General features: G+C 37.8%; 1 protein-coding gene across 4 annotated transcripts in view; it reads right to left on the bottom strand.

The window, feature by feature from the left end:
* TSHR (thyroid stimulating hormone receptor) overlaps window positions 1–16399 on the bottom strand; it is a 165424-nt gene that overhangs the window by 17106 nt on the left and 131919 nt on the right. For 2 of the 4 annotated variants that reach the window (XM_029238027.1, XM_029238028.1), the window contains one exon: window positions 9956–10033. In XM_029238027.1, the coding sequence (XP_029093860.1) occupies window positions 9956–10033 (78 nt within the window). Of the gene's footprint in view, window positions 1–9728; window positions 9805–9827; window positions 9863–9896; window positions 9902–9955; window positions 10034–16399 lie in introns of those variants that run through there. The other 2 variants (XM_029238030.1, XM_029238029.1) reach the window with 2 other exon arrangements.

Raw genomic sequence — 16399 nt, 5'->3', positions numbered from 1 at the left:
TTCCAAGAGTAAAAATCACAGAAGAGTCAAAGATTTAGTACTCATCCATATTTACTTGGGAAGAATTGAGTGCCTCATTTGTATACACTGTAAACTGCTTCTTTATTTATATTTGTGGGTTATTTATTTAAAAATTTAATCCCAGGTTGATTCACCCCTCCTATCAGCCTGTTATCAGCATCTTTTAGTGAATTATAAAATCATGAGTAAAACTTGCTACAGAACAGAGTACGCATGATTTTTGCCTCATCTATTTGGCCCTATGCAATCTCATTTCTCTTCTTTCATCATACAACTGAGACTTGATATGGGTAAAATTACCAGAAATTACGAGTGGAGTAGTGTGGAGAGGTTAGAAACCTTTGGGATTGATAGTATAAAATAAAATAATTTATTTTAAAATGTTTAGCACTGAGACTAGTAGGCACTCACTAAAAAGTAGATTTATGTACATGTAAAGTTGCAGAGAAAAAAATATGTGTTCCTACTTGCTTTTTATTCTGAAGATTCACTGTTTATTCTTTTTTTTGTTTTTTTTTTTTTGCGGTACGCGGGCCTCTCACTGTTGTGGCCTCTCCTGTTGCGGAGCACAGGCTCCGGACACGCAGGCTCAGTGGCCATGGCTCACGGGCCCAGCCGCTCTGCGGCATGTGGGATCCTCCCGGACCGGGGCATGAAGCCTTGTCTCCTGCATCCGCAAGCGGACTCTCAACCACTGCGCCACCAGGAAGCCCTCACTGTTTATTCTGAAGATTCACTGTTGAGGGCTCTTGGCTAAACAGCACTGATTAGTTAATAAAACTGGTTTAGAAAATTAATATGGCTTAGAAATTTTTTTCTAATTTTTTTCCCTGAAACTACAACCGTTGTTTACCTAGAATTCAGACTCAGTAAAGATTCTTTCATGTTCTATCAGTTTTGATCAAAGTAAAAATCCTTTAAATAATTGACTTTAGCAAAACTGAGTTAAAAGAAACAGTTAATGGATTTGTGAATTATTCTTTTTTAGAGATGCAGTCATCCTAGTTTACTTTTTGGCGTGGCATAGATACAAAAACCTTTACTCAGACTGAATCCCCTGATGTAAAATGCATGATCATTTGAGGCCATTGCTCTAGGACAGTGGCTCTCAGTGCTTTGGAGAACTTTATTTAAAGTAAAAATCTTTTGAGGATAATAGTAGCTGGGCTTTTAGTCAATTGAAGAAGCTGAAAGGTTTGTACGGCTTTGAGGATCTTTGCAATAACTCCATCATCCTTCTCCTACCAGAGTCACCCCCTAGTTGGGAAATGCTCTGAAAATTTCTCAATAATTGTAAAAAGTAACCTTATCATTATAGATTTCCGTGACTTAAAGTATTAATCCTTTCTTCTCATATCAATGGCTATGGTAGTAAGAGATGCTACTGATCAATAAATCTGGATTTGGGGGGAATCAAGTATCCTGAGTTATTGACATAACTCCTTTGGTCCAAAGATTCCTAGGGCTGAAGCAGACCATCCTTTTATTTTTAGCAAGAAGCCAGTATGCACACAATTCTGGAAAGGTAATTGTCTTCTCTTTCTCTTCAAGTTCTTCTGTGACCTTCCTTGCAGCTCTCATAGACTCTACAAAATGGTCACAGGCCCTCTCCTTTGCTGTGCCTCTGGAGAAAAAGGTGTATGACTTAGGAGGATAAGTTGCTTATCCTGCTTTGGTTGCTTCCCTGACAACCTGGCTTCCTTGGCATGAGTCTGGCTTGGTGCCCAAGTCAGGCACTGCAAGAGGTCTGTTTGTCTTTGTAACTCATTTCACAGCCCAGAGTAGAGCAGCCTAGTAGACAAACCCCTCTGGTTTTCCACCCTTGGGAAGCTCCCTTCCTCTCCAAGAGAGCTACTCCAGAGGCTCTGCTGGCAGGCACAGAAAGGAAGACATGGAACACTAGACTGATTAGGTCTTTGGGCTCGATTTCCCTCCCTCTGATGGAGGGCCAGTGCCTGCCAAACAGCCAAGATGTAGAGATGAGCGGTCCCAGTGCCATGGCTGGGACAGAGCTACCCAGGGTTAATATAGTCAGGGTCAAGGGTGGGCAGAGGCCAAGGAAAGGAAGCATGGGGTGAGTTGAAGAGGGCCACAAACTGTAATGGATTATGCAGCTATTACTAATCTTTCCATGGTAACCTTCAGTCAGGTCATGTTCCCATAACGTGATTTCAACACAACGCACTTTTCAGACACTATCCTTTGGCCCAAATTATGTTTTTTTGGTTGTTGTTGCTCTTAGAATATATCCTGTTTTCCTGTAGGTTTGCCTTTGTTCTTCCTCTTATAGTTTCTGTCTCTGTCTATTGTCATTCTACCCCTCACCTGAAGCCCATCTCAAATACCACCTCTTTTAAAAAGGCCTTTGCTGGTCACCCTAACCAGAAATGCTATCTTGAGTCTTTAAATACTTCTTATGGCTCTTTTTACATTAAACTTATAGTGCCTTATTCACATTTATCCTGAATTTGATTGTAACCTCTTTCAGGGCAGAGGTTGTATCTTATTCTTATAATTTTCATGGAGTTCAGTAGGTGCTCAGTAAAATATCTTCAGAATGAGTTAATGAACACCTTGTGTGAGTTTGTTTCAGATTAGCTATTTCTCCTTAGAAAGAAAAGAGAAACAGAAAGAGAGAATAAACTAGGGATGACAGAGGACTGGTAGTTAGAACTAAAACTGATTTCATTACTCAGGACCACACCTCAATAACAACAAAATGGCATGCAACCCAACTTTAAGAATGGATAAAATATTTGAACAGACCCTCATAAAAAAAATATACAAATGGCTAACAAGTACATGAAAAGGTGCTCGACATCATTAATAGTCAGGGAAACACAAAGTAAAACCACCATGAGATATCTCTTTACACCCACTAGCATGGCTAGAAAAAAAAAGATTGATAATACAATGGATTGGCAAGTATGAAACTCACTTCACTGCTGGGACTAGAAAATGGGATAGTCATTTTGGGAAACAGTTTGACAGTATATCCTATAAAGTTAAATATACATCTATCCTATGACCTGATAATTTCACTCCTATTTTTACACTAGAAGAATAAAAAGATATGTGGCTGTCTATGGGACATTGGGGCATGAGAGAAGTTTCTGGGCCATGAAAATGTTCTAAGCCTTCACTGAGGTAACATAGTTTTGCCAAAACTCATCAAACTGTACACTTTAAAAATGTGCATGTTATTGTATGTAAATTATACCTCAATAAAAAAATAATTTTGCCCAGAATCAACCGAGAAAATCATGTATTCAACACGCCTGTGGACTTCAGCCATGCTAGAAAGAACCCTGCCACAATTTTTCAGCCATCTAATAGTATGACCTTGTGGAGAGCATTACGAGTCAAAAGAAATACATGAAAGACTTATTTTTCTCTAAACCAAGATGGCAGTGCCATGACTCTTAGATTTTCAAATGATTAATTTGATCAGCTAATAGCAGCAATAGTTTATTTTGAAGTTTGTTTTTGTTGATAACATGTAGTGCAAGCTCAAGTATATTATCACAGAGATTTCATCTTCTTAGGAGTTACTTATAATAGTAAGTGGGACAATTATAATATAGTCATTATCAACAGTAGGTTAAATGCTTATTAGAGTGAGTTACATAATTTAGATCTTGGAGGACTCTGGTTATTATGGAAGGCATTACATTTCAGTGTGTTCTTTCCTTTGGGGTTATAAACACCAAGAGCTTCTCTTTCAAAATAAGATGAAAAGAAAACACGATAATCAAAAATGGACAGTATAAAAATGGAAAATGAGATTGCATATCTTGATTAAAAAATCAATAAGGAAAAAGTGTTATGAAACTAAATTTAAAAGGCTTTTAAAAAATTAGCAAAGATTGGAGATGAGATCGCACTTTAGATGTTGCAGCTGTTTTAAATTAGATTCTTTTTAAAGAAATGACCTTGAAAACAGGTGGTAAACTAAATGGGCAAATTTGACTGTTTTAGTCAACAGAGATGAATACAGTCATTCACAAATACCTTTATGAGGTATACATATATTCCAATTATCTTCTCTTTAGATGGAGTTTAAGATTTTCTGAGTTTGGCTTTTACTCCAAATCATAGCCAAATCATGGCTCTTTGATATTAAGTTATACTTTATCAAGATTTATTGAGTACTTGCTGTCTTCTTTTTTGAAGTGGGGGTATTACAAAAAGTATAAGACACAGTCCATTTCCTCTAGGATCTTAAATTCTAGTTATGGGGAGAAGATATGGGGGAAATAAAGTAATGAAGATTTTGACAAAAGTTCAAGACAAGAATTAAAGTGATGTTGCAAGGCCATACATGGTTAGTTAACAGATGCATTTTAAGACAGATGCTTGGAAGTGGAGAAATGAGACTGGACTCTTATTCATTTCTTGTTTTCCTCCTACAGGCCTCTCAAATGCTACAATCTCCATTGTCCTTTCTTCCTATGCTTTGTGGTGTTCTTTGAAAATTTAATTTAGAATTTTATTAAAATAATGCATGAACTTATTTTTATAAAGCAAATTATACTGGAAACTTAACACACACAGCAGATTCCTGTGCAGCTCTTCCCTGCCTTCTGCTCTCTGATGCCCCTGAAGCAACCGCTTTCAACTTCCAGTATTCTTTCCATAATTGAAAATACTTCTTGATTTATTGGTTTTTCATTCACCCACTGCCTCCTTACTTTGGAAGATGAGGATTTAGCTCTCTTCCATCACCCTGCACATACATCCTTCTCACACCCCCTTAAGTTTCCTGAAATAGTTTTAGGATGTATTTGGTTAAACCTATATTTAGTATTTTGGTTATTACAAGCCTGCATATTGTGATTTCATTTTATTTCTTGTGTAACATTTTTAGTTTCTTCATGAGATGTCTATTTCTCTTTTATTTACATATCTTGGTTTGAATGGACCTCTTGCTGAGTCTTGTTATATGTTCCAAAGTTCTTAAAATATCTCTCAACTCAGTTTTTCATAAAGTCAGTCCTATCATATAATCTATCAATCCCTTTTTATTTGTAGAACTTTCTCTTGGAGCCCTCCTTCAGCCCTGATGTAGATGTCCTGGTTTCAAGATTCCCAGGACCTCCCTTTTTGGTCATCCTGGGAATTCCGTTTGCCTCTGTCCAATGTTGATCATTAAAATTCTCATTTTTCTCTTTATTTGTTTATGCTTCAAGAAAAGGTGAAGGGAAATCAAGTTTTTGAGGTTTTGCACATCTGAAAATGTCTTTATTTTACCTTCATCTTTGATAGATAGTTTGGAAAACACTTTTGTATTTCTGTGGTTGTTATAACTTTTCTTCTTTTATTTCTGATTTAATTGATTTGGGCCTTCTCTTCTTTTTTCTTGGAAGTCTGACTAAAAGTCTATCCATTTTGTTTATCTTTTCGAGAACCAGCTCTTAATTTTGTTGATCTTTTCTACTGTTTCTTTAGTCTCTATTTCATTTATTTCTGCTCTGATCTTTATGATTTCCTTCCTTCTACTAACTTTGGGTTTTGTTTATTCTTCTTTTCTAGTTCTTTTAGGTATAATGTTAGATTGTTTATTTGAGAGTTTTCTTGTTTCCTAAGGTAGGCCTACATCGCTATAAACTTCCCTCTTAAAAATGCTTTTGCTGTGTCCCATAGATTTGGGGACACTGTGCTTCCATTTTTATTTGTCTCACGGTATCTTTTGACTTCCTCTGATTTCTTCAGCGACCCATTTTTTGTTTAGTAGCATATTGTTTAGCCTCCACGTGTTTGTGATTTTTCCGTTTTTTTCTTGTAGTTGATTTCTAGTCTCATCCCACTGTGGTTGGAAAAGATGCTTGATGTGATTTCAATCTTAAATGTATTGAGACTTCTTTTTTGGCCTAGGATGTGATCTATTCTGGAGAATGTTCCACGTGCACTTGAAAAGAATGTGTTCTGCTGTTTTGGGATGAAATGTATACGTCTGTTAGTTCACTCTGCTTGAGCTATAACAGCCTCCTTGCTACTCTTCAAACACGCCAGGTATGTTTTCACCTGGGGGTCTTTGCACTTGCCTAGAATGATCTTCCCTCATATAGTCACATGACTTGCTCCCTTATGACTTTCCAATCTTTTCCCAGTTGTAACCTTCTTGATGAGGCTTTCCCTGACCATCCTTCAAAGTGGTGACCCTCCCCTATTGAAAGCTCATAATGAAGAGTCCTGGGCTTACCAAGTGCTCAGTAAATGTTGACTGTACATTTTCAGAGGTTGGTCAGGAAAAGTTTCATCAAACTGATGGGAATGGGTAGGAATGAGAGGGAGAGGAGGGAGGAATTCCAGGCAGGTGAGATGACTAAATAAGAGCTATGGTCGGAAACCTTAAATTTAGAAATTATTCATATTCTCATAATATTAGAGAGCAAATGATTTAACCAAAGGAGAAAATATAGAGGAGAAAGATCCAGGACTGAGCCACACTGAAATTCTGGGTCAGTGAGCTCTAGTGAGAGAAATCGGGAGGGAGTGATCAGAGAGGTTACAAAAGATAAGAATAGTGATGCTGTCAAGAGTCAGGAAGAAGTGAAGGTAATGATAATGTTGACCATTTATTAAGCATATATGAAATACTTCAGATTTATTTTCTTACTTAAGTTTCACTACTTTTAGCTACCCTGTTTTGACAAATAAGAAAACTGAGACTTGGGTCTCACAATTAGTGATGGAGCCAAGAATCAACTCCAGGTCTAGCTCCTAATCTAGTTCACTTTTTGTAACCTGGCATGCCTCTAGGAAGCAGAACTGGCATCGTCAAGCTGTTGCACATCTGCTCTTAACTTGGTTAGAGAGTCTTGTAAAAAAGAGACTTACCAAAACTATCAAAACAACTTTTAAGCAGCACAAACAAATAGGTAATTTAATTTACCGCTTCCAAAGAAGTAGAAATGGACACTCTCCCATAAGGACAATGTACTAAAATATCTTTAAAATGTGACTACTACTTAAATGCCATAGCATTTATGAAAGTGTGATTCAAATATTTATAGTATACTGTATTAATTTCACAAACATTTTTAAGCAAATACTGTGTTTCAGGCACTGTAATATGAACTAGAACTGTAGAAATGAAACAGACATAGCCCCTGCCGTCTAGGAGCTCCTGGAGAGATAGATAGAAACATGTCACTGGTGCCATGAGATGCATAAATAGAGGCGGGGAGTATAAAGGAAGAAATGGTCATCCTTCCCTAAGGAGAGGAGGGCCAAGAATGACTTCAGAGAGATCTTTACTCAAATGTCAAAATGGTAGTAGGTGCTTATCAGACAGATAAGGTTGTGCTAGGGTTTTCAAAGCAGTAGGAAGAGCAAGAGTTTAGCCATATAAGTAGGTTGGAATATTAGGGGAGCTGAAAGTTTCAATATGGATGGATGATTGGTCAGGAGTGTATAGAGGCGTGAGAGTTAAAGCTGAAGATTATAGCAGGGCTTTGCATGCCACACCAAGGTCTTTATCCTGAGGGGAATGGGAGACCAGCATTGGTTTTTAAGATCCTATTTGCATTTGAACACAAGGAGTTTGGGGTAGGGTAAAATTGAGAAGGTCAAAGATAGAAGGCCAGGTGAAATTTGGATTCTCTTGTCGTTTAGACTAGTGCTACTCAAAGTGTGGTGACCATTGGCTGTTTCTTATGAGTCCCTGATAAAGTAAGAAGCTTGTACTGGAATGTAAGCAACTACTTCACTAAGCACACTGCTTAGTTTGGGCAACTTTGCTCTCATAGGAAGCCTTTATCCACGAAGGATGCAGTGTTTTGAAGTACATTCTGGAGCCAACCTTGTAGTGGACCCACACTTTGAATGTTTCTGGTCTACACTATTGGTCTTCAAATTCTTTCAATGTCATGTATTTATAAGTAAAAAATGTCTGAATATGTACTTTAACATGTGTATATTTATGAGCTCTATACACATATTGCTGTAATACCATGTTATATATTATACATTACAAAACACACTAACCATACATTTAAAAGGATAGAATAAAAACAAGTAATATTAAAAAAAATTTCACCAAAGTGAAATCAATGGTATTAAATAATACTTTACTAATTATAAAAATTGTCATTTAACACTTTCTAATACAGCTATTCAGAGGTCTGCTTCTGGGTCAGTTTATTTTGGTTTTGGTTTAAGTGGTTGTCAATTGAAAAAGTTACCTCACAAAGATAGATGGTTCCAAATGGAATAGGGCAGGCTTGGCTGTACTTACTAAATTAAGATTCTCATCTCTCAATCCAATTCAGTAATTAAATACATGTTTTTATTGAAATTCATACTCTCAGCTGTCAATAAGTAGTTTTTGCAAACTAGTCTAAAAATGTTTCATTTTCATATTTTATATACATGGATTTTAAACCCACTGCAACTCTTAATTTGAAAGGTTTTAAAACATGTTAAAATTCAGTTTCTGATCTTAAAAACACAAAACATTTATAAGTGACATTCACTATTTTCATCAGGAAAATTACATAATATGGAAAAGTTTCCAAATACCTGTTTCTAAAGACTTTCCAAAGCACACATTTCTTTAGAAGAGCAACAACCTTCCTCATTCATTGGTGAAATATCACCTTTATCTTGAAGGGGCAGTTAAAGATGTCTTTAAAAAATGTCTTCCAGGTTAAAAAAAAAATCACAGAAAAGATCAATACATTTTTTTTCACTTGTCTTTTTATAAAAAGAAAAATGCATAATACTTTTGAGGACTTTGCCATGAGTTAACAATGACCCCCCGTATGGTACAATAGATTTTCAGGGTCACTCTGCCCTCTTATATGGAGCCTGTGTGATAAGAAAATAAGGCTATAAACCCACTTAACTGGGTGTATTCAATCTAAAAGTGAAGTGAAATTGTTAAAAGTGAAAGAGTGAGAATGTAAGTCTTTGAGACTGTGGATCACCAGCTGTTCCCTTGGGATGCAATCATTACCTACCTGACACCTTAGGGACAGTGATCATCTATATGTAAAATATTAGTAGAACTTAATTTGTTCTTTTTTAAATTTTTTTGGCCATGCCACGTGGCTTGCAATGTCTTAGTTCCCCAACCAGGGATCAAACCCGTGCCCTCAGCAGTGAGAGCACAGAGTCCTAACCACTGGACCACCAGGGAATTCCCAATTTGTTCTTATTTTTAAATGGAACCTCTTATGTATGGATGGAACCTTCGTGCCTCTGATGGATTGTCTTGTGCTTCTCCTGGGGGGCTCTTTTCCACTTTGGCAAGGACTGTACTAGATGCTCAAGAATGAAGTTCTAAACTAAGGCAAAACCAAGGGGATGGAGAAGATGGCACTAGAAGAGACTTGCGGGAGACAGAATCGACAGAACTTCATCATGATTACATGTGGAGGTATAAATCAGAGGAAATGCACAAATAACTTTTTTTCCATGCTGTTTTAAAAACTGTTTACATCCCATCTTTTCCAGTGATTGTAAGTTTTCCCAGATACGAATCAAACTTTTTATACTCTTCCTTCTTTGTGCTATGAACCCCCATATGGTACAGTACCATAATGTATTGCATTATGCAATACACATTCATTTCTCAGCAAAGACTAGAGTGCCTTCCACCTATTTGTAGACCTCATATCTCAGAATTTTGCAAACACCAGCTGCTCAAAAATGTCTTTTTTTCCAAAAGAGGGCCTTCACGAATGTCCACACCAAGGTGGCATCAGGCATCAGGATGGCACAGTGGAGTCTGGGGCCTTCTGAGTCTCAAAGAACAAGGACTTTCTTCCAAGCAGTAACCTATACAGCTGGGCAGAAAAGTACTAGCAGAAGCCTTTATCCAAGACAACAACATTCCCTCCCCACAGACATCATCAGCTACTCTTCTTAACGGCCCCTCCCTTCCCTTAAACAAAAAAAAGGCAAATATTCTTTTGTATGTCTTACTCACAGCAAGGTTGGTCCACTGTAAACTCCTCCAAATGTATCTTTGTCAATAGCTGTCAGGTATTTATTCTTGTTCAGGTAACTAGAGAAAGTGAGAGAGAGGATGGATTAGGTGAGGTTAAGCAAATTAACATAAACACCAAAATAAAATGAGAGCATGGTCTCCTTAGCTATTACCTGTTTCTTAGGAATTTGGAAAACACCTTACCTTCTTCCAGGTTAAGCACTCAAAATATTCTAGGTTTCAATTGTGCAAGGTTTACACACATTAATTATGGCAGAAGTCTTTGAAAGAGAACTTGTTTATGATCTAGTTTGCATATCTAGATTATATAAAAGTTGCCCAATTCCCTATTTACCTGGCCAATGGCGACTGTATTTTTCAATCTTCTTCAATACCAACTAAATTAAATTTTTTTTCTCAACATTGATCAATATTTACATTTACTTTTGATGACTGGGCTTAAATCAGGTATTCAGTGAAGGTGGCGAGGGGTAATGGGAACTGTCAGAGATTCACATCTTTTATTTGGGGCAGGATTGCCAGATTTAGCAAGTAAAAATACAGGATGCCAAGATAAACAATGAATAATTTTTTAGTATAAGTATTTCCCATGTAATTTTTGAAACATTCATATACTAAAAGGTTATTTGGTGTTTATCTGAAATTCAAATTTAATTGGGTGGCCAGCATTTTCTGTGGCAATCCTATATGGGGAATGGGGGGCAGGTTATACAGATAAGATTACAGAGTATACCTTTCCTGAAGGGCCTTGATGGGCACATTGATCTTTCCATTTTGAAAACATATTGGGCAGTTGAGGGTAAAATATTTTTGAGCAATTTAAGTCACAAAGTGATTCTGAAACATAAAATTACCTCCAAATGGAGAAAAGCTTCCAAGCATTTTGAAACTGGCTTTTTCCCCCCTAGCTTTTTTAGAGAACAATGTTGTCTAAAAAGAAACGAAGCATTATATATGTGTATATATATATAGCCATCATATGTGTGTGTGTGTATAAAATCTCCTTGTTATAAATGATCTCAATTTACACATGTTTAGAATAACTCACCCCTGCATAGACTAGTCAATTTAAGAGTCAGTGAGTGGTCACCTGTTGATGCAAAATGAATGCAGTGGAGACTCAGGAGATCTGCTTAGATACTGATAATGCTTCCATTATTCTGTTTATGGTGTTTGCTCTTCATGATGCAAAATCCTCAAGGGCGATGGTTAATAAGAATAGTGTGACACTAGGTAAACAACAAGGACCTACTGTATAGCACATGGAACTATTAATATATTCAGTATCTTGTAATAACCTATAATGGAAAAGAATCTGAAAAACTATATCTGTATCTATATATGCGTATAACTGAATCACAGTGCTGCACACCTGAAACTAACACAACATTGCAAATCAACTATACTTCAATTAAAAAAAAAAAGAATAGTGTGACATGAGGACTTTGTGTCAGAAGGATTCTTTCCCCAGAGCCCTCACAGAAGAACTTCTCCTTGGTTAATAGTCTCTCTCTCTCTTTCTCTGCATCTCTTGGTGAGATTGAGGAGAGGGAGGGTGGCTTTATTTGTGGCTGAGCCATATGAGGTAGCCTCTGTTGCTGTTCAGAAGGCGAAAGCACAAACAGCACTTCCGTGAGGTCTGCCCTCAACCTCTCCTGGTCCAGCAGCTCTGCTCCTCTCTAGTCCTTTGTAGAGGATGGAACTTAGAATAAGAGAGGGCAGCCCCAGAGCCATAGATGGGTGTTCACTGGAGCAATCGGAGGAAGAGTTTTACCAAACACCAAGAAGTCTCCCTCTCCTGGGCAGGATGAGGGATTAACCAAATGACAAGTACTACGACTTCACACAATGACATCTCATAAATTGGTATACATTTTGTGATCCTTTACATTTTTTCTCAAATCGAGCTTGAGAACTAACTTAAAGTAGCCACCATCAGTTTTCCTCATTGCAATCTTTGTCTCCTTCATGGCATTATCACAGTCTGTGATTATCTTGTGTATTTGTTTACTTTTTCATCGTCTGTCTCCCAAATCAGAGTTTAAGCTCTCTGTCTTACTCATTGTTGTATCACCAGTGCCAAATTCAGTGCCTCTATAACTATTTACTGAAGGAGGGTGTAAATGATTGAATAAAAAATCAGTGCACTTTTCCTCCAAGATAGTGAGGTGAGCTATGCTAAACTTTAAGGAAGAAGTAATGGGGAATGAAAGCTAGAAGACTCATCATATGGTGTGGTGGCCGATTGACTTTTTTGATGGCAGTGACAGGCAACTTGTTTACAAATGCCACAAGGGTATGGTCCAGACATGGCCTCTTCAGGCAATGTCTGGTTGGATACCAAGCTTCCAGGGTGCTGTTAAGTCAAAAATGGAGCGGGGGTATCAATTAACACTCACATATGTACAAAGATGCAACTGAGATGTTACAGCAGCAAGTCTGTGCCTTCTGGATGAATGGCTATCATGTAAGTCTCTCACTCATAGGCTTCATTCGATCGTTGTTTGAGTCTCCTTCAACCCACTGTGTCCACAGAGTTCATGATCAGTGATAGCCAGAGCAGACAAGAGCCGCCTTGGAGACAAAACACCTGGAGAGAAGATCTTGAGCAGCATGGTTTTGTAAAAAGACAACTAACTCAACTCAAGTGCCACACTGGCTTGTGTCTCTTTTTATATTCTCTGGACCATGCAACTTGCAGATCACATTCTTTTCCCAGACTGCTGAAAATCAAGTAAGGACTGGTGAGCTCATCTCAGTTTTTCCTCTTCATCTCTGACTGCCGCAAGTGAAAATCAGCTTGCTCTAATCATTAGAAATGACTGTAAAACTAAATAATTGCTTGTCCAATTCTGCAGTGTTCTCATCTGATATTCAATACGCCCCCAAGGATAAGGAGTCTGGTTGATAAGCGTTAGAGTTTACCAGAAATGCTGCAGAAGATTTTAAACTGGGAAAGCCAGCCAGAGTCCAGAAGGGGAGAAGGAGGATGGAGAGAGGGTGCAGCCAACTTGAACGGAGATGAACTGGAGTCTTGAGGGAGGCTGCATTCTTCAAAACCAAGAGGGTTGTTTGGGCACTTCATCTCTTAGAAATAATTAGGTGCTTAAAAATGAAACCATCATTCCGCTGTTTAGTGGTTTGGAGGGCTGTCTTATTATCACAAATTATGATAATGCCATGAAGCTTTAACCTTGGGTTCAGATTGCTGATCCTACCTTCTCCTGGAGTGGAGGGGATGGGGATGGGGAAATATATCTGCAGAAGCCTTAATATCCAAGAAGATTGTGCTTCCATCAGCCTCATTTATCGTATAATGTTTACTGGGAATGTCAGGTTAAATTGATTCCTTGACCTGGACTTATCCTGATTCCTCTGGAATCCACATTCTGTAAGCCAACTTGGGTAAATCAATCACAAATCTTGGTAGACTACATGGGTAACCTACTCCAGACAATGATTATTTTATTGGGAGAGTATGTGTGTGTGATCATCTAAACTGTCTCTTCCAAGGACAAGATGAATGTAAACAAAAGAAGAGTAGAAAGTCTCAGAGTCTGCGGTGAAAGGAAAGACTTCTTGAAAGTCTTTCTAAGTACAAATAGTGGGAAGGGCTTATGAGCAAAGGACAGGTATCTCCTTTAAAAATAGGATAGACACTGCTACATGTAAGTATTCAATGCCTTTTCACTCTTTGGAGTATGTATGCCTCTTTGAGAACCTCTTGGAAGAAATGAAGTTCTTCCGAGAAAAGTTATGTCAGATTTTTCATGTGGTGGGTGGGGGGCTGTAGGGAGAGGGGAGTTAAGAAGTCCTGCCCTGATTTAAGTGCCGTGTATCTCACAGTTAAGGAAGAACAGTGTGGTCAGAAAAATGAAGATGGTCAGGAATGAGCTGGGGAAGAATATCCAGTTGATGAACTCAGTATGATAGACATAGCTGACATCCTTCCCCATTGGACTCACACTTGGCACACAACAGCCATTCAGTGAAAACATGCTGGATGACTAAATGAAAGTCCAGTTGCTGGGTAACTCCTAGCTCAAGGCACCCTCTGTATTATGTTTAAATGAGGACGTGTCAGAGGGAGGAGTATGACACTGTGGTAAGGAGAGTTGTGGTTGCTGCTGAGCTTTGCTCTCTCGGGAGTTTTAGGATACGTTTCAGCTCCAAGGTAGAATTTGAGCCTGCATTTCCACAATCCCCTTAGGGTAAGTGGGCGGGCACCTGTTTATACTGTGAGACTCTCATGGGAATACTTCTGTGGGAACTTTATTTTGCTCTCATAGCATCAGTTATTTGGAAAATTAAAGAGAATCACTGCCCAGCCCTCACTGTTCCATAAAAATCCTTTTAGTAGCTGAAATCAGGATACCTGCCTGTAAACAGTAAAAGGTGAGAAAATGCTCAAGGCTTCAACAGGCAGAGGTAAAAGCCAGCCTTGGAGCATATCCTACAAGCTGTTCAAATACTTACTCCATTAGAAAGAATAGCCTGCTTAATCCTATAATCTTCTCTATCGTCATCTTTTCCCAGTGCTCCAAGCTGCAGTGTTTTGCTTGTAATAAGCTAATGTGTGATGCTAATTAGTACATGAATTGTGTTGACTTCTCTGTTCATAACTATTAGTGTTTCAGTATGCTCTTAGCACATCAAAATGGTATTTTTTTCTGCCCAAATGTTTACTGTCAGATGGTAGCTTGTTGCTAGAATTTGACAATACAAAATACAATACAGAGAATTAAATTTTCTGAGATAAGCGATATATCTCCATGCCAGATTGTGTGGAGAGGGTGGAAAAGAGGTTCCAAAGAATGAATGTGTGACTTAACTTGTGACTGAGAGCAGTTCAACTTCTGTTGAGCAAGGGATGCTTGTATTATTATTAATTCCACATCTGAGTGATGACAGTGTGCTTGGTTCCATATGAAATCACAGGACCGTGTACTTTCGAGCATCTGCCATAATTTTCATGAACTTTTAATTACCCAACTGCTGCTGAGGTATCAGCGCTTGTTCTCAATGTGGAATTTGTCCAACTTGGCTGCAACCGTGTTCTTCAGTTACACTAAAAAAATAGGTCTAAGTGAGGTCAAATCTGCTAATTTCAGTAAATTGACATGAGGCAGATGATGGGGAACAATCACGCTTTTGGATGAGCAATTGTTTAAATTAGAAGTTAAAATATTTGAACATACTTCTGGAGGATTCAACAAATTGCTAACATGCCATGTACAGTATTTGAACAATATTAGGGTAATTACAGAATACTGTTGTGTTTACATTAGTTTTAAATCACAGTTAGTATTGAGGATAGAGGCAACAGCTCCATGTTAAAAATCACAAAGTGAATACTATTTTGTTATCACTATGGAAACCTGACCTCTGTTTTCTCCATCTACAGCTCAACCCTTATTTATCTTCCTCTAGTTCCAGGCATCTTTATCATGATTATCATCTTGATTTTACCTTGGATTTATAGGATACCTTTTAATGGAGTGCATAAAGCTAAGAAAAATTTAGTTTCCATCAACCAGGAATCACAAACTTAGGGTAGAACGAATAGATGGAATGTTGTTTTATAACAGGAGCAGAGATTTAAGTTCAGATTTAAAATACTGATTGGATAAAAAGATCTTTATTTTATTTTATGATTGGATCTTAACTTTCAAACCCTAAAATATTTTTGTCCAGATACTTCTTATCTTTATCCCATGTTTGCCATTTAACCTTTACAAGGAATTGGGAGAAATAAGCTACATATTTCATCACACAATGGTCATCCTCACTGAATACCTACATCTAGACCAGATGTCCACAAACTATGACCATGTGGTCACATTCTGCCTGTCACCAATTTTTGTAAATAAAATTTTATTGAAATACGGCCATGCTCATTTGTTTATGAATTGTCTGTGGCTGCTTTCACACTACAATGGTAGAGTTGAGAAGCTGTGACTGAGATCTTATGTCCCACAAAGCCCAAAATATTTGTTATCCGGCCCTTTCCAGAAAAAGTTTGCTGATCTCAGATCTAGACTTCTAAAAATCGAGAAACAAATGATTCTCAGTTAAGAAATATTGCCCACATTTGTTAAACCCTTCCAAATTTTACATAAAAATGTCAAGAAAGTATGTGAAAATGGTGCGTTGATTTCTTTCCTGTGTTTCAAGGGATAGTTGTAGTGACTAGAACAGACTGTATGTAATTCAGAGAATCAGTGAATTAAAATCCATTGTTTTCATGAGAATAACTCTCTCCCATCAACCAAGCCTCTCACAGAGCCCATGATATGGTCTAAGGAGAAAGCTGGTAGGAAGGTAGAGACCGTTTTCCTACATAATCTTTTCATAGGTTTAACTTCAGAAGACCACAGGATGATCTGAAAATTTACTGGCTCTTAAGATTCTCCATAGCCTGCC

This window comes from Monodon monoceros, unplaced genomic scaffold, assembly GCF_005190385.1.
Source record: "Monodon monoceros isolate NGI ecotype Baffin Bay Population unplaced genomic scaffold, NGI_Narwhal_1 Super_Scaffold_21, whole genome shotgun sequence".
Classification (NCBI taxonomy): Eukaryota; Metazoa; Chordata; class Mammalia; order Artiodactyla; family Monodontidae; genus Monodon; species Monodon monoceros.
The sequence above is the reverse complement of the archived record's forward strand: the minus strand, read 5'-3'. Positions and strand labels throughout refer to the sequence as shown.